Here is a 22,383-nt window from a genome sequence, read left to right on the forward strand (position 1 = left end):
AAGCTCAGATAAAGATCCGGTGTTGATGGCTTCTTTTTGTAAGAGGAGGAGCACCAACAGAAAGAAAAAGAAAGATAGAACTTTTGGAGAAAAAGTAAAAAGATACAGGAATAAAAGTAGAAAAAAAAAAGCGTGTAAAGGTTGACAGCAGATGACAGGCGGAGCAAATCAGGACGCACCTTGCACTGAAACAATGGAACAAAGGTGCCAGACGTGTCTGTTCTCCTTACTATATTAGCTGAGGCTACAACCAAACCAGACCCTCGTTCCGCTCATCCAACATTATTTTATTGGAGCTGTCATGTCAAGTTAGAAACATTGAGTTGATTTGTGAGCTGCACCCTGAGGTAAGGTAGGACAAACACAGGTTGAATAACTGACAGCTCTGGAAGTCAACATGCCTTTTCAGAATGAAGTGTCTGAGACTTCATGCTTACAAAGCTGGGACTTTTGTTTGAAACTCCCTCTATGTTTTGTTGTTAGACTATGAATTTGCACTTGTTCTATTGCGGACGAATGAGTTTGCTTTAACGACTTTTTGGAAATAGTAAATATCCAGTAAAGTATATGAAATCAGTTTTGTTGCCAGGCGGGTTTTTTTCCAGTCAGGATCCTGAACTCATCCAAACTATCCTTCTCCTTTCTATAGCCACTTTCTCTGATCAGGAGCACAAGTGGTGGGAGCCTATTTAGACATACACAAGTGAAGTGGTCAATCACAGACAAGTTTTCATACTAATGAGCAATTGAACATTTCTAATTACCTAAACATTGTTTCTTTTGAGCTCTCACTGGAAGCAGTGTGCACAGGCATTGGGGAGAATTTGACAGCCTCTGCAAGCTCTGAGGGTTTGAACTGCGCAACTTCTCACTGTGAGACATTTTTAATAAGTCAAACCACTGAGCCAGCCAACCGTAGAAACCGCAAAAATCCAGTGACACCTGATCTGGTGGGTTATCGTTCACTTAAATGTATATCGGCTCAGAAAAGAACAGAGAAACTAAAGAGAAATTGACAGCAGAGGTGCAAGGGACTTTATGGCCAGGTATTTGAAAAAAAAAAAAAAAAAGCTATTGACGGGTGAGAACCTGCAACAAGTACAACCCCATCTATTATAAGGGCTACAGGGTATTAAGCAAGAACACGGTGAAACATCCATTAAACTCAACCCGGTATCACGGCAAAATATGAAATAGACACGTCGGTCCACTGAAATTGCCGCACTTTGGGCTGTCTCGGCCTGAAAGTTACACGTTTTACTGTAGTGGACGAAAATGAAACCTACTGCATGCTTTGAGCCATGTGATTTACAGGAAAATTCTACTTTTTGCAGAAACACATGGTTGGGTTTAGGGAAAAGGAACATGGTTGTTGTCAGCAAACAAAAAAAACACGTCAAGAAAAAAGTAGTCACCTCCTAGATTCGAAACTTATGGTCCCACATGACACCTTGGTCACATGAACCCACGTCACATGACACTTACGTGTAAGTTTCGCCCTTACAAAATGTGTAACTTTCCTGCCCGGAAAGCACAAAACGTGGTCCTCTCACGTTTTGCTGTAGTGGACCGGCGTGTCTATTTCACGCTTTGCTGCGATGCAGGGTTATTTAGCTAGCTTAACCACCGAGCAAACATGGACACTATTAGCTACCGCCTAGCTTTAATTTGTTACGTCCAGTTAGCAGCTTGTATAAAAGCATAACACACAACGTGTCCTCTGACAGAATCAGCTGAATGTGGGGATGGAAGTCGCTTCACTAGAGAGGTGAGAGGAGGAGAGAGCAGGGCAGGAGAGGAGGAGGGAGACACAGCAGCTGCCCTGGAGTGATACGAGCACAAGCTAAATAGCATCAGACACTAATTTTAGTGAACCTGGGTTATGGCCAGATAAAGCGACTGATTCTGACAGGGGGTAGCTGGTACGTGTGTGGGAGAGGAGAGCTCTTTTGCCGTGCACAAACTGAACATGAGTTGTGTACGGCCTGTCACCGACCCTCGCGCAAATAGCGGGCCCGTGCAGCCATGTGGAAAAGACTGTCTTCAGGTCGGCCGAATTAAAATCACTGGCCATGATGAAAAGCATTATCAGGATGGTTATTTTGCATGCCACTGATTGGGTAATATCATTTTGATGAAGCGACCCTTTGCATTGCAAGGAATGTATGAATCTGTAATGTTAATGATGGTCTGCTCTTTGGGCAAGTAAAACGGTCACTTAATCACCAACATGTATCAGCTGGGGGCCAATGACTCAGAACAGACTGGGCATTAGTGCTCCAATCATTGTTGATGTACATTCAGATGCCGCTGCCCGTCGATTTGACACCGAGAGCGCAGCTCCAATCTGAACATCGCCAGCCCCTCGATAGCTAATGCCATCCTCTGGTACATTGTCAAACTACCATTTCTTGGTGAAGCTGTGGGTGCCACAGGTCCTAATTGTTAGATCTAACACGAGGCAGTCTAGTTTGTCTTCTGAGGAGCAGATGTTGGCGTGCAGAACGAAGGGAAGCTCTGGTCTACATGCGTGAGCTTTTTGCCCGGCCATGGCCCCAGCTCGAGAGGTGTGCTTCATTTCTCTCTCGCACGGTATCCATGTCCTTCTCCTGCAGACAATCGTAATAGCTGAAGTGGGATTCAGAGATTTTGTGATAAACCCATGTAAGCAACACTTCTGTACATTCGAGGACTGAGCAATGGATGGCAGTCATATATTATTATCCCAACTATCTCAGTGGGTTTCACTAAAAAATTCAAGGCGAAGGGGGTGAATGATTCATATACTGCAAGATCTAAGATTAGAGACAAGTTCAAATAATGAACCCACATCTGTATGTTGGAATTGTATTAATCCACCTTTGGCCCTTCAGATTTATTTTAGCTCTTTGGAGGGGCAATCCTGGACAACCCTTAAACACATGAATTCAAACTAGTTACCACCTTTACCAGTTATACGCGTAACATGCTGCTTACACACTGAAGCCTCAGTTTTAACGATCAGCCAGTCCATTTGTTTACTTTTATGTACTTTTACTTTTGATACCCTCGGCACATTTTGCTGATTATATTTGCACACAGTGGTATTGGTTCTTTCGGTGAAGAAAAGGATCTAGTGTTAAGTGCAGACAGGCAGGGAAATGTGCCATCAGAATTCTTGGAAAAACGGGATAATTTATACATCCACAAACTGAATTTGTGGATGCACAAATTATTTTTCCTTAAAACAGTGAGGTTACACAGCTTTCTATCCCCAATGAAAATAACTCCTGACTCACATTTAATCCCAGACATGAGCAAAAAAAAAAAAAAGCTTCAGGAATAAACATTTAAACTTGAGTTATGACTGATTTATCTTCCCGAGTACTTGAGTAGTTTGAAAAAAAATAGTCCTATCAGCAGTGACTGAAGTGCCGTGTGCTAAGAGAAACATTTAAGCATATCAGTTTCATTGCATGCTCCAGCTGCTTTGTGAGCTGTTGTGAACTGTTTATGGGCCCCCAAGGGAGGGCAGGGGAGAGACCTCTGTATCAAAACAATTCCACAGCTAGCAGGAGGTGTGACATAAACAACAAGGTTCTTACCCTTCCCCTGTGAGCCCCGCTGACAGCCGACCCACCATCCACCTCGCGCACAAACACCCGCGCTCTCCGCACACGTGTGCGTATGCACACTGACATACATGTCAAACCGCAGCACTCCCAAGCTCAACTCTCCCCCTGCTTCCTATTGCTTATTTCTCTGAGTAAAGAGGGAAGTATGAAAAAATGAATGGCTGCCATACGGAAGTGGTAGGTTGTATTAGGAGAGGGAAAGCTATTGGTGTGGAAAATCAATTTCCCCCAAGTCGCCAACATATAGCTTCTATTGGGTAAAATAGCCCACATTAGCCTGTTTCCTCATGCAAGGCTGAGTGTGGAGGTAGAGAAGAGGGAAGAAGGGGTACTGGGATGTAAGGGAAATGGATGGAATGTTCAAATGGAAAGTGATGAGAAGTGGGGATGGGAGGAAGAGAAGGACAGTTGAGGAACCACAGGGGAAGGAGAGAGGGAAAATAATTCATGTCATGTACGCACTATGCTTCGACGACCTCGCATGAACGTGGGAAAGTATGGCAAGGCCTGTAGCTGACAGTCTATCAGTGTTGGGAGTAACATGTTACGAAGAAAAGCATTCATTTGATTTTACTACTTCTGGCAGTCTATTAATGTAACAAACTACTTCTTCAAATAATTGAATAATGCAGTTACAATTACTGAAATTTCAGTGGGCTCGTTAGTTTGATTTTGTGTATTAATAGTGACGGACAACTGCGGTCTGTAGCAGACCTAAGCAACCTACTCCCCCAATTTCCTTCCTGCTCGGAGAACTGACGGGTACCCAGAGGTGCATGGAGAGCAATCAGTGATACTGCCCGACTGAATAAGGTTCCTAATGGGGGGCAAGGACCTGGTTTGACTGGGTGGGGTCCAAGCACTGCCCTCCGTGTGCAGCTTGACATCAAGCCCGTCAGCCCTTAGGGCAGGCCACTGGGAGCCTCTCGTGGAGAAAAACACAGGCTCGTCTGGTCGGAAACAAGGCCCAGAATATGGGGGTCACGTCTCGCAAAGCCGGTCCCAGCCAGCCGCAGCCTCGACCGAAGAAGGTTCATGGATGTGGGCAGGGGCAAAGAGAGAATCAGGCGGTGGCAGAGGACGATGCGCACCTTGGGAAGCTCACAAAGAAGCCGTACGGAGAGGGATGCAGGGTAAAGAGCCGAAGAAAAAGAGGTAAGATGACAGCCAACCGCCGCCTCTGAGGTATCTGGCCAAAAGCAGACTGGGCAAGAGGCCCTTGGCAATCCAGGGCAGGCAACACTCAAACGATATAGATATGTGTGCAATGAAATAACACATTACTTCCCCAGGTAACTAATTATTTGCGTATGCTGTAATTGGTAGTAATAAGTAAGTAAATAAGTAATTCACCTACTTTTAAAAGAAGAAGAATTTTCAGTTCCATGTGCTCTCAACCAACAGCCGATTCAAAGCATATCACAGATTATTACTCTATACTACTCTTTCCTCTCTACCCTCCTGCAGTTCACAATATATTTTCAAAATTTTAATGGACTTTGGTTGCTGCCCCCCCACCAAAAAAAAGAAAAGAAAAAAAAAGAAATCACCTAATGATTTCACACATGCACGCTCACCAAGGCCACCGTCCTTCACTACTAACCGCGTATCTCTGGGCCTTTGAGTCGCTTCACAGGGACCATACGGAGTACAGGTTCAGTTTGAGCTGGAAGCCCCGGCTCTGCACCGTGGTCATATTCTCCAGGGTACAATTACATATTACGCGCAGGGCTCAGTATGGGATATCTTTTTATGTTAGTCTCAGCGGGGCATCGAGAGATGTGGATGATCTCTTAGTGCCCGGCCCTATCTAGAACAAAGCTGACTGACGAGCAGAGGTACATCAAAGTTTTGTAACACCCAGAGAAAATGTGGACCCCTACCCGTGCATCAAAATGTGAGGCTTTTAGCTGACCGTTTGTTCAAAGATGACTCGGGTGAAGTGATTTATCTTCGACACAAACTTCTGATACAAAATAGAACAATGCAGCTGCCTTGAGAGGAAATTTATGGAAGAGAAACTGGGGAAAGTTCCAAAAAAAAAATAGAATGTAATGACACACAATTCATTATCTGCCTCGTAAATAATTAGCTGTGTCACTTAGTCTTTAGCCTTTTCAACAGGGGTTGAGCTGGACAAATATAATCCTTCATCAGTGATGAAACAAGGAATAAATCTTTAGAAGGTATTGTGCTCTGGAGAATATTCTGCCATCCAAATATCCCAAGATTAAAACAAACTTTTTACGATCCTGTCCTAGCTTTCATTGTCCACTGGGAGGTACAGTTACTATTGATAACTTTCACAATACATTTTATATGGCGCTGTAACAGATATGGAAGAACAACATACCCTTCTCATTTGTTATCTTAACATGAACAGAGTTGAAATATATTTTTTTAAATGGCCAAAGACAAAAATAAATAAAGAAATCCAAGTTCATACACATATTCAATATTTGGTTCTGTAACTTAGGCAACTTACTCTCCAGTGAGCATTTCAAATGCAAAACATCTAACTCAATCTTATTTTATTGTTATGAAATACAGCTTGTTCCACTTTAAGATATGGGTGAAGCTGGGAAATCAAGCCCGACTGAGTGTATGATAGGACCATACGTTTCTTACCTTGCCAATGATCTTGGGGAAAGGAGCTCTCTGATTCTCAGTCACAATCACAGCAGGCACCAGCAGGGATCTCTTGGATCTGTGTGGCAGCTTCTGGCCGAGACCCAGGAAACCCTACAGAGGAGGGAAACCATATTGTTAGAGTTGGAAAAAACATCCCTTATGTTTTATGTTTCGCCCGACTGTGAAGCAATTCCCCTTTGAGGTGACGTCCCCAATAATTCTTCTAAAATTACTTCTTAGCATCTTTTACCAATTATCCTAGAAAAACAACAACATCGCAGAAACACACACGCACACACGCACACACGCACGCACACACACACACACACACACGCACACACGCACACACACACACACACACACACACACACACACACACACACTCACAGTAAGCAGTCAAGTATGCATTGAAAAACAGAGAAAACATGTTGACACAAGCCTCTCCTGGAAGAATTACCCATTTCTTTTTTTTCTTTGATAAAGAATGGCATATAATATATAATGCAAAGTGTCTGAATGCCTGGCAGGCAGCAACATATGCTTTACACATTTAGAGAGAAGATGATTTTCTCTGGGCAAAGATAAAATGCGTGTTTTCTGCCGCACTCACTGCAGCGGAATTTATATCCTTTGTCTGTTTTTTCTTTTCTTTTTGTGTATGTTAAATGAGGAAAGGAACGAGAAGTAAAGGAAGCAAAAACAAAGATGCGAAGAGATGGAAGAAATGACGAAATGAGAGATGACAAGGTTTTGGTGGAGCAATTGCATCGTTGAAGCACAAGGAGCCATTCTGATGTTGTTTTTGCTCGAGAACACAATAGCATATTCTAATTTCATCTTCTACTATCCTGTTTTAGTAAACAAAAGCCTGTTTTTTTTTTTAAACTATATGATATAGTAAAAAAAAGAAAATGCTCCCTTCTCTCCTACACTTTGAAATCACTGATAGAGTCGTGGTCATTCCGCTTGGATGTTGACGGAAATAATGCCTGTCACTGACACCATAAACAGGAAGCAGAAATCCGGGCTGCTAACACGGAGGTGATGACCTACAGGGGAGGACAGTCTGCTGACTGTCTCTCCTGGACACGAGCCGAGGAGCACACACACACACACACACACACACACACACACACACATACACACACACACACACACACACACGCACAAACGCACACTCAAATGCTCTGGCATAACCATAAATATGTCCACAAATATGATTTAATAAAAGTGTTATGACTAATAATAGTAAAATGACATACTGAGCAAACATCTATATACATTCAGGACAATGTCATAGAATGTATTGCGAGTGAATTTGGTCAACATTTTACGAAGATGTATTTACATTTTAGTTTATAACCTGTTTGTATTGTTTTTTTTTACCCCCAGTTTGTCCCTGTTTGTGGCTGTCGAGACCCACCATAATATCCGAAACATAGAAATAACATTCCCCAGGCAGTGTAGCACTGTTCAGTGATGCAGCCTGATCTTCCAAAATAATCATAAGTCGGGTCAGAGGGAAAGCAATTACCCTCATAGAGAGCTAATCTGCCACCTGCTTCTTGGCAGCCCAAGGACAGCACCAGAGCACGTCTACTCGGCTCCCTTTTACAGCACAGAAGTGGTTTTCATAGTTTCAGCATCATTTTGTTGGGTAAACTCAGCATCGCACAGACAGATCAGACCCCAACGACAGCCCAGGGATGTTGTGTAAATCATAGCTGCCTCCCATGTCTTTGTTTTAACCAGCCAGAGAGCCATTAGTGTTTTCACAGGGCCAATCAAATCATTTAATTCAACAGCAGTCTGCTCCACAACACACATTAGCTTTCTTACTCATGTCTTCTTCTAATCTAACTATAGCTCTGGACATCTTATAGTTGATTCTGCTTGCCCACACCAACATCCACTGAGGGAAAGTGCATTTCATAACTTCAATTTGCAGGCGAGATAGCTAAATAGCTTCATGAGTTAACTATTTAGCTAATTAAACATCAGCTGAGCTTAAAAACTTACTTGCAAATGTAATTTCAATCTTTTTCAGATGCTAATGTGGCCCCTTACAGTTTATTACCACTGCATATAAAACTGTCCGCATATGCCTTGTAAACTACAGTTTGCAGCACGTGTTCATTTAGTTTGTCAATCTCCTTTTCTCTGTCACGGCCCAGTCTGCCAGCGGCTATCAATCAAACACAAACGCTTCCAGAAAAGGGACATTTCTAGTATTTTCCTACCTTCAAGTTATGTTAAATTACAATAAGGATGACTAAAGATGGCAAAAACAATGTGATTTCAGTTGGATCTGAAGTTTGTAAACACTAATGTCCTACAGTCCATTGTCTACATAATGGCAGATGTTCGGCTTGAGCAAAATGTTGAGCAAAATGAAAGAACGATGATGAAAGAAACAACACGGCAACAAGTCTGGCCACCGAACCCTGGTAAAACGAAAACACATTTTCAATATGAAAGAGAAAATACCGACCTGAGGTTTTTGTGGTTTCATTTGCAATGCAAATAGTCTCTTTTGTCCTTCATCTTTTAGAGCCTACTGTGCAACACTTTATTGACAATGTGCAGTGCACACTGATATGGTTGTGTGTATGCAGGGGGCTGTTTGCATGTTTACTGTTCACACTGCTGTTCTTGGCTGACAGGGACTCTGGCAGCACTCTCACCTCTGTCAGGATGACGGGCAGAGAGCAGGTAAAGGGGGGAAAAACTGAGCCATTTGTCGACAGAGACTCGCCTCTATCTGCCGAACCCTGACATCACTAACCGCCGCAGCCCTCCACCACTCCCGGCGACGAAGTTCAGAAAAAAACCATGATGAAACAGTAATCACAAACACAACCCGACCAGAACAAACCAAAGACACACCAAGCGGTCTCTGAAATGACCATCCTTATCAAATCCACTGGGGGATGACCTTTGAAATGTCAAAGACAGAAATCTCAAACCTGAAGCTATTAAACAGAACACTGCGCAAAACTATGAGAGATTATAGGACCTATTTTGTGTCTTAAGAGCACAGGCAGTGGTGTGTGTATATTTATGTGACCGGTTCACAAGCAACTTTATGGACTTTAAAGCACTGCCAGTAAAAAAAATCTGGCCCCGAGTCGGAAGCCCAGGGATGAGCGCATCAATCCCATCATGCACACGTCTCAGCTGTGTGATATTTGTAAAGGAGGGTAAGAAGAGCTGGGAGGCAAACAGGCACCATGAGGTATTTTTAGTGGCTGGTGAGAGGAGTTAGGGCCAAGATAAATCACGCTGTCAAATCCACGTCTTCACTGAGCTGAGATTCAGTGGATACGGTGAGGGAGTGATGGCGCTTTAAAACCTATCAATGTTCTGCAGGTGGATCAGGTCGGCAAGATGCACTGACAAAAGCGTGTTGAGCTGGATGCAGACGTTTTGTCCCGCTCACCACAGAGCATTCTAGGAAAGATATCTTGCAGCCCCGCTCTCTCTGTCCTCTCACCTTTTATACCTGCCACTTTGCAGCGTTAACTCATTCTTTTCTCTCACTTAGCAGGAGCTGTTCTTCTCACTTCCTCCCTTTGCCGTCTGCATGTGTGATGAATAGTGTTCTTATAGTTTGGTGACACCGTAAGAGAAAGAAGCCATGAATCTTTAATGTGTTCTGTTAATAAATTACTGCTGCATCATCAACCCTGATCCAACCTTAAAACATGTTGCCTCTCTCTCTGTCTGTCTCTGTCTCTGTCTGCCATTTAAGCCATCATCAGGGCATTTCATTGAAAAGAAAAGAAACAGTTAAAAAGATTTAAAGATACTTATTTATTTATTTGACCTTTATTTAACCAGGTAATATCAATTGAGAACCAATTCTCATTTACAATGATGACCTGTCAGCACAGTCCTGAGGTGCATGTTTTTGGATACTTGATAATAAATAGGTAAAAACAGAAGGGTGCATGTCGAAACTGTTTGCATGCATATATTCAATATTGAACTACAGCATGTGTCTGTGTGTGTGAGGCAGAGAAAGATGGAGCCTTTGTCATTGTCATCTCGGCTTAGAGTTACTGTGGCAGCAATGTCACGTCCTTGTCCATTCTGCCATTTTCACTCTCAATGCTATATTGAGAAGTGTCGTTACTCATTTCTGACAACGTGTTGGAGACCTGGTGAGAAATGGATAATATCAAGGCCAGCGTCGGCCAGTGGTGACGGGAACGCACAGCAACTGGATGTGGAGTAAACTCTTGGATATGCAGCCAGGTCAGGTAATCAGTCAGTTCTCTAAATGTGCAGTTGTGTTGATGTCAGCAGTATGTACATGGAGAAAATAATAAATTCAGACACATCTAAAAAAAAAAAAACATGCTCCTCAACTTGGGTGTTGACAGCACAATGTTACACACTTTATTTGAATATAATCAATAAAGCATGAACACTTTTCATCTTGGCCGAGCAGAATGTAGCAATACGCTGATGACTGATGCCTATACCGGAATTTAATTAGCTGCATTAATTAATGCTGTGCCAAAGTGATTATGTTACGACCTCATCTGCAGATAGTAGTAAAGAGTGTGTCCTGACAATAATCCAGACAGAACTGTTTCAAATCAAGATGTTCAAAACTGGTGCTTTTAGAAGTGAATTAAATGTCATCGCACTAAAAGCACATTAGCTCAATGTTAAGTCCTTATCTTTACTTTATTGTCATTCTTGTTTGGGACCACATTTTTGATAACCATGCGTTGAGTTTATTGTAGAGCAGCTTTTAATCTGTATTTATAAACCATCAGGAAGAAAATATGAACAGTTTTGATTATCAACAATCGTTCCTTCATCTTAAAACGCACGTCTAAAATAATGTCTTTGTTATCCTGTGCTGACCTGAAAAAGTCATCCATGTGATGATCCATGTTTCCCTTGACTTCTGTCACCGTCACACTTTTTCTCTCATCTGCTGATGGTGCCGAAACCCAGGGAGGAGGCTTTTAACAAAGTCTAAGAGACCTGAGCATCATTTTCATAATCCAATTTTAGCTTCTCTATTTCAGCTGTCAACTAATTTTTTTTATTTATTTACAAAATTTGAACAATCACCTTCTTCTATTTGGGACCTTTAAGATGGCTGTAGACCAGATTGGAGCAGAACCACCTAGTGACCCAATGTGTCTCACTCCTGTGAGGGACATTGCATAACATTAAATCAAATACAGTATTCTTCAGTGTATTCAACAACATTTATAGCTAGAAGCAAAAACAATACAAAAACAAATTGACTTTGCATCTGTTGTTATGAACAGTAAATTGCAGATATGAGTGGAGCTGGACTAAAAAACTCAACACCACATGATAGATGGTCTTGAAAATTATTCAAATATGGTTTGTTTATCTGAAAATTGATCACCAATTGAAAACTTGGCTGGCTTCTTAGTTCCCCTTTTATTTTTAATGAAAACACCATTAGGCAGGAGGTCTTATCAATGCTTTGAAAATTCATGTTTTTCTTGCTGATTTTGTACATTTATGTGACGTTAAGCTTTTTGGTTTTCTCACTCCCCCGCAGTAAAGCTAACAAAAAAAACAAAAAAATTGTAAATTAGCAGATATATTAAACCACTTCAGCAAAAGATGCAGGGCGTAGAGGAACTAATGTAAAAGAGACAGACAACAGACAAGGGCAGTAAACAGAATTAACAAATGAGAGCTACAGAACAAGCTGAGGAGATACAGCGTGAGTGGGACGGAGACAGACAGAAGAAGATTATTTGGGTTGTGTTGTATAATGTGAGCTGTTGTGCTGTGGTTGCAAGATGTCACATTTTAGTCATCCCCAAAAAGCCTTACTGAACACTGAAAGCTTGGTTAGAGAAAATCTATTTGCCATTGCAGGATGAGGATTTTGCATAGGATGCAATATTACATTTCATTCGGCGCACGAAAATGGATGAAACATAACAAAAGCAAAATAAATAGGCTTTTGGACTCAGATTATTTTGCCTCTTATCAGTTGTTACATTTGAATGGTGCCTGTTTATGCCCCCTGAAGGCAATATAATGTTCTGCATAACAGTTGTTCTGCATAACACAACCAAAACAACAAGGAATAATACACACACAAAAATCCATATCCTGAAGCATGCATTTGTTAAATTGAAATGCATTCTTCCATTAATTCACATATTGATCGGCTGCAAAAAAGGGGAATAAATTACTCATTGAATACAGAGTTTTGCTCATAATAGGAATCATTAATCAGCCACTTCTCTCCCTCTGGGCCCTTGGTACAGCAAACTAGCAGCTCGCACTGAGGAATTAAAAACTGATTCCCTCCACCTTCGCTCCCAGCACTTATCAATTATCACCAGCCAATATTTTCTGCCATCATGTCATTTGTTATGCCAATAAAATCACCTTGGAATGTTTCCGCTCTGCGTTAGGCAGGAAACAAAAGGAAGGTTTGGGCAAATGCAAAATCCCCTTTTAACAACAACATAACAAAGCGATTTCATTATGAAAATGTGATCTCCAAAAAAACACCTACTGTGTGGTACAATAATTGAAAAAACACAGAAGAGACATCAAGGCAACTCGACTAGCACAATAACTATCTCAAATTCGAGATTTAAAGTTCGCCGTTTGATTGCAGTGGATGCTGTGAGCAGAGTCATTCCACAAGTCAAACCCCTGGCTTATTGAAACAAGCTTTCAAATATGCCATGAGTTAGTTACAGATTCTTCAGAAGCGGCTGCTGCTCTGAACACGTGTTTGATAAGCCACTTGAGACTTTGCCGAAGCGTGGGGCGGGGAGCGTGGGGAGTGCGGGGAGACTACAGGATATGGACAGAGAAAGGAACAATAGATTTTCTGATGATATGAGTCCCAGAGCTTGAGGAGCTCTGGGAGATTAATTGATAGTGAAATAATGAGAGCTTTTAACCACCCTGTCTCAGAAGAGAAATCTGCCTCTAACTCTATTTTTTTTTTTACATCTTTGTTTCTTCACTTTACCCTTAGCCTAATTCATGCGCTTTATAACTATTTGTGCTATGCAATTAACAGTCGATTTATTCCACTTTAGGATAGACAGACACATTAAAGCGTCTGTCCCCCGGAAAGATAAAGCACTTAATTGGAGATATCAAGCTTCGCTGATAAAATGTGATTCAATCTTCGAGCAGGAGTTGAAGGAAAGACAAATACGTAGAATGGTGAAAGAATGGTGACGGTGTAATAATGTGCCATTTGTTCCAACTATAAGGGTTTTTGTTGTCCAAAGCAACGCTTTCTAACACATCTAAGAGCAACATCCTGGTTAAATTTATCTGGAAGCCGACTGTAGTTTTTAGCCTCAGCCATCTTCCCTTGGTAATAATAGCACTGCATCCTGTTTACAATCTCTGATCTTCTAACCACTTTTTGCTTTTTCATACTCCATTGTGATAATGCCAACATGTTCCCATGGCTCAACAATTACCTCTCTGAGGTTGTACTGAGGCAGAGCAGTGCTGTGATATCAATAGTAATGTCAGCATGATGTAATGCTGGTAAAAAAAAAAAAAAAAAGAAGGTTAATGCTTGCAATGACCACAGTCTTAACTTATTGTATTAGATTGTCAGAACTAAACACAAAATGCAGCTGAGCCTGATTAGAAAATCTGTCATTATTTTTGCAGGGATTTAGTCATAAACAAAAGTACTGGGCAACAGAAAATGTTGACGTTATGGTGACTAAAAGTCAGAGGATTACCAAGGTGAGTACAATCCATCCAGATGAATACATGTATGTAACAAATTATACCTCAGTCATTTAAATATTTGTTCATACATTTAAAACACAAAACTTAATACACAAACCGCATGGTAGGGCTAGATGTAAGGACGGAAACATTACAAAGGATTAATCTACTTGGGAGGCACGTCTGCAACATTTCATGGAAACGAAGGCTATGTTCAGACTGCCAGCCCAAATCAGATCTTTGTCATGTCCAGTTTGTATCCAGATCGATTTTTTTTTAAGTCTGAACAGCAAAAAAAGCACATGAAATGCAATTTTTGCAGCTCAGATCCAAATCACATTTGGAGGTGGTTTGAAATGCGGTTCCAATCAGATCTCTACAGATGCGTCTCAGTCCGGAAGCTCCGGTGGCTCAGGATTTCGTCACATGCAGCGTGACACTCTGCGAAAACATAATTTTCAGAGAGTGAACACAATCTATGCCAGCGCTAGCAGAAAGTGTAGATTTGTCTGCTGCTACTTCCATGCCAGCAGTTTCCATGTTGGAAGGCCATCTCACCAGCGTAGCTGCGCGCACGTCGTTACCACAGCAACCCATGCACATAGGTTGGTGATGTCTGGACACAACAAGTCTGATCTGTTCACTTGCAAATAACACTGCAGACAGTCTGTCCTAAAGATCTGATTTACCTGCAGTCTGAACATAGCCTAATAGTTGCTGGAATATTTCATCCTGAACCAAAGTGGTGGACCGTCTGACTGACACACTAAAACCTGACATTGCAAAAATGTAATTCTCCAACTAAAGCTACCAATGATCACGAAGTAAAATGTTCTGTGAAAATAAATATCTCGTGGAAAGCGAACACACAAGCACAGAAACACATTTATCCATGCAGAGAACAGAGCATACGGTGATATTAGTCACTAGGAACTTCCCTTCCAAGAGATAACTTGCCAAAGACTAATTTACTTATATCCTCAATGACTTGCCAATGTAACACCCATGGACTACCTAACCAAATAAACGATGGTGGCAGACACAAACAAATGAGAGCCACATCACCGCCGAAAGGGATGGAGACATTCATTAAGCTGGAGGCAGGAGAAATGGTAGCAGCAGGACACTGAGCACTGCAGCACAAAGACCGATGATCTCTGAGAGAGGAAGGGGAACACAAGCTGTACCTGCAGTCTGTGGAAACTTTTCCAAATCAACTTAGTGCATTTGGACAAAGCAGAGGGAGAATTGAGGTATATAAAGGATATGAATGCAGGACAATGGTGTTAATTCAGGTGCATAGAGTTTTTGTAAGGAAGTCAATTTGCTGGCTGTGGGAAAAAATGTCTGTAGATTACACAAACAAAGGGACACATTTGCAGAGAAACAAAGCTCAACACTGGGGTGCAGGCTTACTGGCCAAATACCCATATAATTGAAACTGGCCAGTGTAATTCTTCACCGACCCAAACTTGGTGCAAAAACATTACGGGCTGTTTATTTTGCCATGTAGAAAAGTGTTTCCTTCCTCTCACACTTCCACGTGATCTCATGCAAAAACAATGACTGAAAAACAATAATAGAGAGAAAATTATGCACATGATGGTTATTCATCCATGTAGAAGGGGGTTAACCTATATTCTAATATACAAGAAATACTTCAAGAAGACTGTGTTAACATGCATGTGTTAAGAAGCACGTGTTAACCATATGCGAACGTCACAGTGGGACCATTCAAAGTCTTTCACTTTTATTGTGACAATTCAAAGTGTTTATCACGTTTACAAGAGGTTCATATTTTTACAATTGGAATCAGTTGTTATTGCAGCAGTGCTAGAATCTGACACATCTCTGGTGATAGTAAATATTAATCTTGTGATCACAAAATCACGCGAGATTCCATCTTCAGGCTTCATGTTATGTGTTTGTGTCTGCACCAATAGTGGTTCGGGTTTAGGTGTGACGACGTCGGGAACCAACTGTTCGTTCGAAAAACAACAATGACCTGATTGGTTGAATTTCGTCCGTGGTAGATGGGGATAGACAGATGGTTCATCCAGTCACCTGCCAAAGATTTCTTGAAAGGGCCTGCCCTCTTCCAAACAGTTTCCAGGGACCACTTCTCAGATGGTTCTACGTAACAAACCATCTGGAGCATCAGGTTAGGTAACGATATGTTTATAGCTTTGGCAGAACACTGCTGTTGGTATGCGGCCACGTCCAGCAGCTTTCACATGTTCAAGTTCAGAAAAATAAATTCTCTTTCTTAAACCTTTTACATACATTTCCTTGTAGATGTAACATCAATTACAGTTTTAGAACAAAAAAACAAGCTGGGAATGATGACGATTACTTAAATTTCCACATCACTAAATTTACTTTTTACCTTCTTCAAACATCCATTTGGTTTGAAAAAATTATGGATGTGGGTGTTTCCACACTGCCAAATATGGCCTCTCTGAGGTGGTGCAATTATGTTAATAGATGATAATTAAGGTTGCATGAGCGTGCTTCACATTTATAAGTGATTACAATTCATCAACATATGCATGAATGTGACTGACAACAGATGCCTCTGAACATTTGATGAATTTGGTTGTTCATGTTTTTAATTTGCAATTAAGATCACTAATGTATGAATGCTTTGTGAATAACTCAGTGGCTGGGTTTACATCCCAGAGCAAATCTCTAATGCGGAGTTATCCATTTTGTCTCGTCATGTAAAGTAACAGTTTGACATGAAGCAATCGATTATTAACACTTAAAATGACTCTTTAGCCTTAGAAACAGGCAATGAGGGCTGACAACGATTAATACCATCAGCATAACCACATAACACCCTCAACAACAACTGATTGACTGAGTCCACTTACTTTTTGTACTTTTCTGTGCAGATTAAACCAACAACACATGTTTATTATGTGTTAATTATGTGCTATAGAGGTGGTGGTAGGTGGACTTTGTTACTTTTGAACACAACCAGGCTCGTAGTAGCTGTAGTCTAATTTTTACATCTTGAGTACGTGAGAGTTTAGTACGTCTTCTCTTCCAGCACTTGACACAAAATTAAATAAATATAAAAAAAAATTAAATATCAAACGAAAAAACACCTTCTACTCCTCTAACTTACCCGCTGGCATTGCTATTTAATCACTGTTACATAATGCCCTGTTTTGCTACATTACAGTAACCTTTTCAAAATTTAATGAAGCGTAACCTTTTCACTTTTGATGAAGTATAAATAAAGAAACTAATGAAGAAAACACACACATGCAAGTGCCAAATTCTCCTCACCCCGAGTGTGTGCGCTGACTGAACCGGCAGTCCGGTGACGTCCACCTGTGCTACGTCATCCGCGCGTGCACTGAGCCCGTGGATGAACAGGACCGGCCCACTGGAAGGAACGTCTCGTCGAGGTACCAGGTTCAGATCCCCGTCCACGTGGAAGCTGGGATCCGTCACGTCGAACGTCACGTCCTCGTTCCCCGCACAGTCGTCAAACTCGACTGGAAGAAAGACACGGAACAGGCAGATACTTTGACATCACTCCGAACAAATTGCACATCGAAAAGTGAAGACAAATTTTGCCCTATGAAATGCAGCCACTGAGGTATACACTGCACTGTAAGGAGAAAACGTAAGGGGCTGTCAAACAATCCCCACATTTCTCAGATATAAGCAGATGCCCTGAAGACAAACAAATACCCCGAAGAAAGAGTGGGACGTTCTAAGGAGCTGTCAGCTAGGCTATGATAAAAGTCAGTGATCTCTATTCATACAAGCCTGCTGCAATATGTATGACCCGCTGCGTAACATGCTTTACATTGTAGACCTATTGATGCTTCTAACTTGCCTCTGCAGGACTGTTACTTTTACTACGGAGAATTCATCTGGTTAAGAGGATGAAGAAAGGATTTAAGATGCAGGAGGAAAAAAAAGTGTCACCTTTAAGTTCTATGTGCACGTGACACATGTAGGACTGTCTTGTCTGACTGAGGGAGATACCGCCAAGGACTCTACCCGGCTTTATCCCTTCTGATCATGCTCATCCTCTCTTTATCTGTCTCTCGCACACTCCCATCGGTGTTGTGACATGATCCCCATGTCTTCCCCCAACCTCAGCCATGACAATCCTCCCCGCCCTCATCCTTCACCTCGGCCTCCCGTGATGCCTCCTAATGTTGCGGATCGGAGAGGGGTCCCAGAGGAAGTGTGCATGCGTGGATGTGTACACATGTTGATGATTAGAAAAGCAGGTATAACAGGAATCATGTGGTGCTGTAGAACTCTCAGCGTGGGTCTGAAAGAGCAGGAGCATTTTGAAGCCTCTAAGGGTCTATCTCAAACATATGGTGGCTTATATAAGATTTCATGATCTCGAATTTAATTCTGTTTGAAAGCAGGAATTTCCCGCAATAGGAAAAAATGGTGCATCGAATATTCCATATGGTTATCATTAGTAATTGAGACACATGATTCTTCGACTGACATGTCTACTATTGCGAAGTCAACAAAACAAGAAAAACTTGAGACAAGAAAGATTGAGAATGTTTATCCTCTCCTCAGGGACAATCGCAGGATGGTAGGCTGTCAAGACAATGTCCTACATGATTCATCAATTATGGATGCGATTCATAGCTTAACGCATCACAAAAAAACTAAAACAACTCTGCAGTGGCTCATGAGGAGCTGGAAATAATCCTTTACAAAAGATGCAAAGGTCTCTTCTCTGTGGTCTGCTCACAACGGGGACTGAGTGGCCATCGTTCTGAGGAAGAGACGGCTTTAGATTTGAGCCGGTATTTATCAAGTTTCTCCGAGCAGCTTGTGGATCAGTGGTGTTTCTCTGAAGATAAAGCACAGCTACGGTCATCAATGCAAAGGCTCCCAGCTTTCTCTGCTGAATCAGCTCGTTAAAAGTTGAAGCCAATACTCCAACTGCCTTGATGTCTATCTGTTCAATTCTCACTACCTCATGAATACAATTTATTTTAATCTTTGCAGTACATATATCATTTATACAGGATCAATAATTGAACGTGGCCTCTATTGAATCCATCTAACTATTGTCATTTTTGTATGCTGTTTGGAGGCATTACTTTTTCTTTTGGCTGTATGTTGTTGTTGTTTTACATTTAATCCTTAAGGTTTACATGAAATTAAACTCTGTATTTACATTTTGTAATTATAACTCTGAAACATTAATTATTTTTACCGAGAAGGGATTCCCATGAAAAGATGAATGCATGTAATCCAGCTTTACTTTAGTAATTTCACACTTTCTTTGACATAAGCTTCACTGTACGCTGTTTACTTTGTAGCACGGTATCAGAGCATTATGTGTTTAGTTATTGTTAATGCAAACAAGCGCTTCTCCCAGAAAGTCGATGGGACCCATCAGTCGACTGAGATTCCTCCGGTTGAGCAGTATTTCCTCAAGAGATCCAAAAAGGCGTGACGGGAAGAGTAGCGGAGAGCGACAGCTCCGCCGTGTGCCGTCGAAAGTGGACGAGACGAGAGATCCTCTGTGATCCAGAGACAAAGAAGTGTGTGATGCAGATTTTCTGATTACCAGCTCCATATGAAACAAAATAATAACGGTCAAATCTTTGTATTGAACAACCAAATCTGATTTGAATGAGAACATTTAAGTCGTGTAAATCCAATGTGCAAACCGAATATTTTCAACTGCTTGAATTGCTATAACATGCATCGTATATGTACCACTTGGTTATCACTGACAACAAACATTCATCAGAAACAGATCCACAACACAAAACATAACAGCGTTTTTCACAGCAGATTTAAGTATCACAGGGGGCAATGGAACAAAATGGTGTCGGCGACAGTGAACTGTTAGATAAAGGGCTCCAGACAAAAACCTTTGCGCTTCCCTGTTGTGTAGCAAACAGCTTGTGCACGGGGTATTGAATTGTACACATGCTGTTTGCACCAGTAAGCTCAGGTGTTGCTTAAGAAACCAGGAATGGATTATTAAGGAACCTATCATGTTCAAAGGGCCAACACAGGGAGACAGGCAACCATTCATTCACAGCTATCGCCAATTTAGAATACCATTTAACCTAAGGTGTGTCTGGACTGTGGGAGGGAATTGAAGCGAAAACCCACACAGGCACAGCAAGAACATGCAAACTCCACACTTCATATAATTTCAGTTCAACTTCTGCAAGTTTGTTAAAATAGGTCAATTTAAATTTCTTGGAGAAAGTATCTTCCCCTTAATTTTAGAAACAATGTGCTGACTGAGACGCACAAGCCAAACTGTACGGGGACATTAATAAATGATAGTCCTAATGCATACAGATTAGCACACAGTAGGCAAAAGGGTGTAGCTCAAATCAAAGACAAAGGGCAACCCACTGCTGTAATTAACACATAATGTTCGGCGTCTGAAAGCCGTCTGACTTTGTATTGTTCATGTTTCACAATAACAATGAAATGCAATGTAGCTAGGCTTTAAAAGAAGTTCCTCGAAGACTCTAATGTCCACTTATCCTGATGTCTTCCCTCTCCTCCAGCCTCCATCTTCCGGGAACAATAGATGTACATCGCAGTGAACTCATCAATCACTACTGGTCTATCTTCCATCACGCCGGCACCGAGCGTAATGCAAAAAGTCCATGGCTAGTCATCTCTGACTATAAAATCAATAGGCTGAAGTCTATCAAAGCACTCATTTAGTACACTTAACCTTTGTGACTGTTTAGTCTGGCTTCTTTAATCGCTCTCACTGCAGACATTATAAAGTGTTCCCTCTGGACAGAATCGTTTCTTGCCATCTGGATGAAGGGAATGGCGAGGGCTACAATGGACAATGAGGGAGAGCTACAAAGTCAACAACCTACTCTCCAGGGAAACAAGGCTCCATCTCAATATTCAACTCTCACTTCTAAAGCAGAGCATGAAAGATGTGTTCATTTCCATTCCCATTACAAACCTCAGATTTATTTCTATAACATGGCCGCGCTCTTTAGAGCCTGCAAATTGCAGCACCAAACAGTGTCAGTGGCATTTCAAAGGCAGCCGGAGAGTGTTTGATGGTATTCTAATGTTGTCAGGTTTTGGGGGATTTCAGAAGAGAGCATGGTGAGCTAGCAGCTTTGAAGTCAGGCAACAATGACAGAACGCAACTCACCCTGCTCAGCACCCGCACCGCCACACACCCACTTTCTTTCTTGCTCAGGGTTGAAATAACTGAGCACAACATGGATGAGGGTCACCGAAATCCCTCGCTGATGATTCAAGAGGAGAAGGGAGGTGTGGGGGCTCAACTTTTTCCTCAAGTTTGACATTCGAGTTCCTTTCAGGCCAAAAACCTCCCATGGAGCCTGTGAATGGCAAATGTTCCAGAAACTCGGTCGCCGAGGGCCCCAGTGACTTCAGGCCTGATCGTTTATTCTTGCAATTTCCTCGGCACCAAAAACACCATTTTAAAGTTTTCAGTTAAGCTTTTATTAAGATAATTAAAAACACCTGACCCCCTCTAGGGTTTGTATGAATGAGAATTAAATTCCAACAATCTAATTTAATAATTGTATTAAAAAAAAAAACATTTTAAATTCTTTCTTTTTTTTATTATTATTCAGTTGGGTTTCAAGTAACTGGAAGAGGTGGGAAATAAAATAGTCTCTGTGGTCACTGGTAAATAAGTTCATCACAACGTTGACAAAATACAGAATCACTTAGGATAAATTTTGCAACCTGACGCTGGAATTACAGTAACCCAGTTGATGAGTTTATGAGGTGAATCTAACAGCTTAGATTTTTTTTTTTGTGTCACCATTGTTGTGTTGCGTGGTTAACATGTTTCCATCAAATAGATTGGCTAGAACATTTTCAGCAACTTCAAATCTTCACACAAATAAACATATTTCCCATTTCACATTGGTAATGTGCAGAAAGAGAGGATCATAGATCCAGACAGGATTTAAATTAAAGGAAGACTAGCAAGTTTGAAAGTTAATCTTTTTCCTTACCTCCTGCAGAGAAATGGAGGAATTCAACATAAATTCCCTCCACGTAAATATATATTTCAAGAACTAAAGATACATTTCACACTAAATCATTTCAGTTAGCTTTTAAAAGGTGATTCCAACAAGACCACCAAAATAATGAAAACAAATATTTAGACAGAAAATTATAATTTCTGTCTCTTAATGATGAGATGCAGAAAATCATGTGGAATAATTTTGACATTAAACCATCAAAAATGCTTTTTTTTCAGGTCCTAAAGTTTTACTTTGAGGTGTTTTGAAGACAATTTTCTGTCTTGTAACTAAATGTCAAGTCTCAATGATGGGCGAGATGGGAATCAGAGGCGTAATCTCAAAGGGGGCAGCGCGGGTGTGTTTGAGCTGATAGCTCACCGTGTCTAACCACACAGACT

General features: G+C 41.3%; 1 protein-coding gene across 1 annotated transcript in view; it reads right to left on the reverse strand.

Moving 5' to 3' along the window:
* Nucleotides 1-22,383, reverse strand: part of cdh13 (cadherin 13, H-cadherin (heart)) — a 314,214-nt gene that overhangs the window by 175,133 nt on the left and 116,698 nt on the right. The window contains exons 3-4 of the mRNA XM_069162896.1: nucleotides 17,271-17,482; nucleotides 6,243-6,356 (exon numbers count right to left, since the gene is read on the reverse strand). Coding sequence (XP_069018997.1) covers nucleotides 6,243-6,356; nucleotides 17,271-17,482 — 326 coding nt within the window. The remainder of the gene's footprint in view (nucleotides 1-6,242; nucleotides 6,357-17,270; nucleotides 17,483-22,383) is intronic.

The sequence above is a fragment of the Embiotoca jacksoni genome, unplaced genomic scaffold, assembly GCF_022577435.1.
Source record: "Embiotoca jacksoni isolate LCO1_2020_lvr unplaced genomic scaffold, fEmbJac1.0.p SCAF_3, whole genome shotgun sequence".
NCBI classification, from domain to species: domain Eukaryota; kingdom Metazoa; phylum Chordata; class Actinopteri; family Embiotocidae; genus Embiotoca; species Embiotoca jacksoni.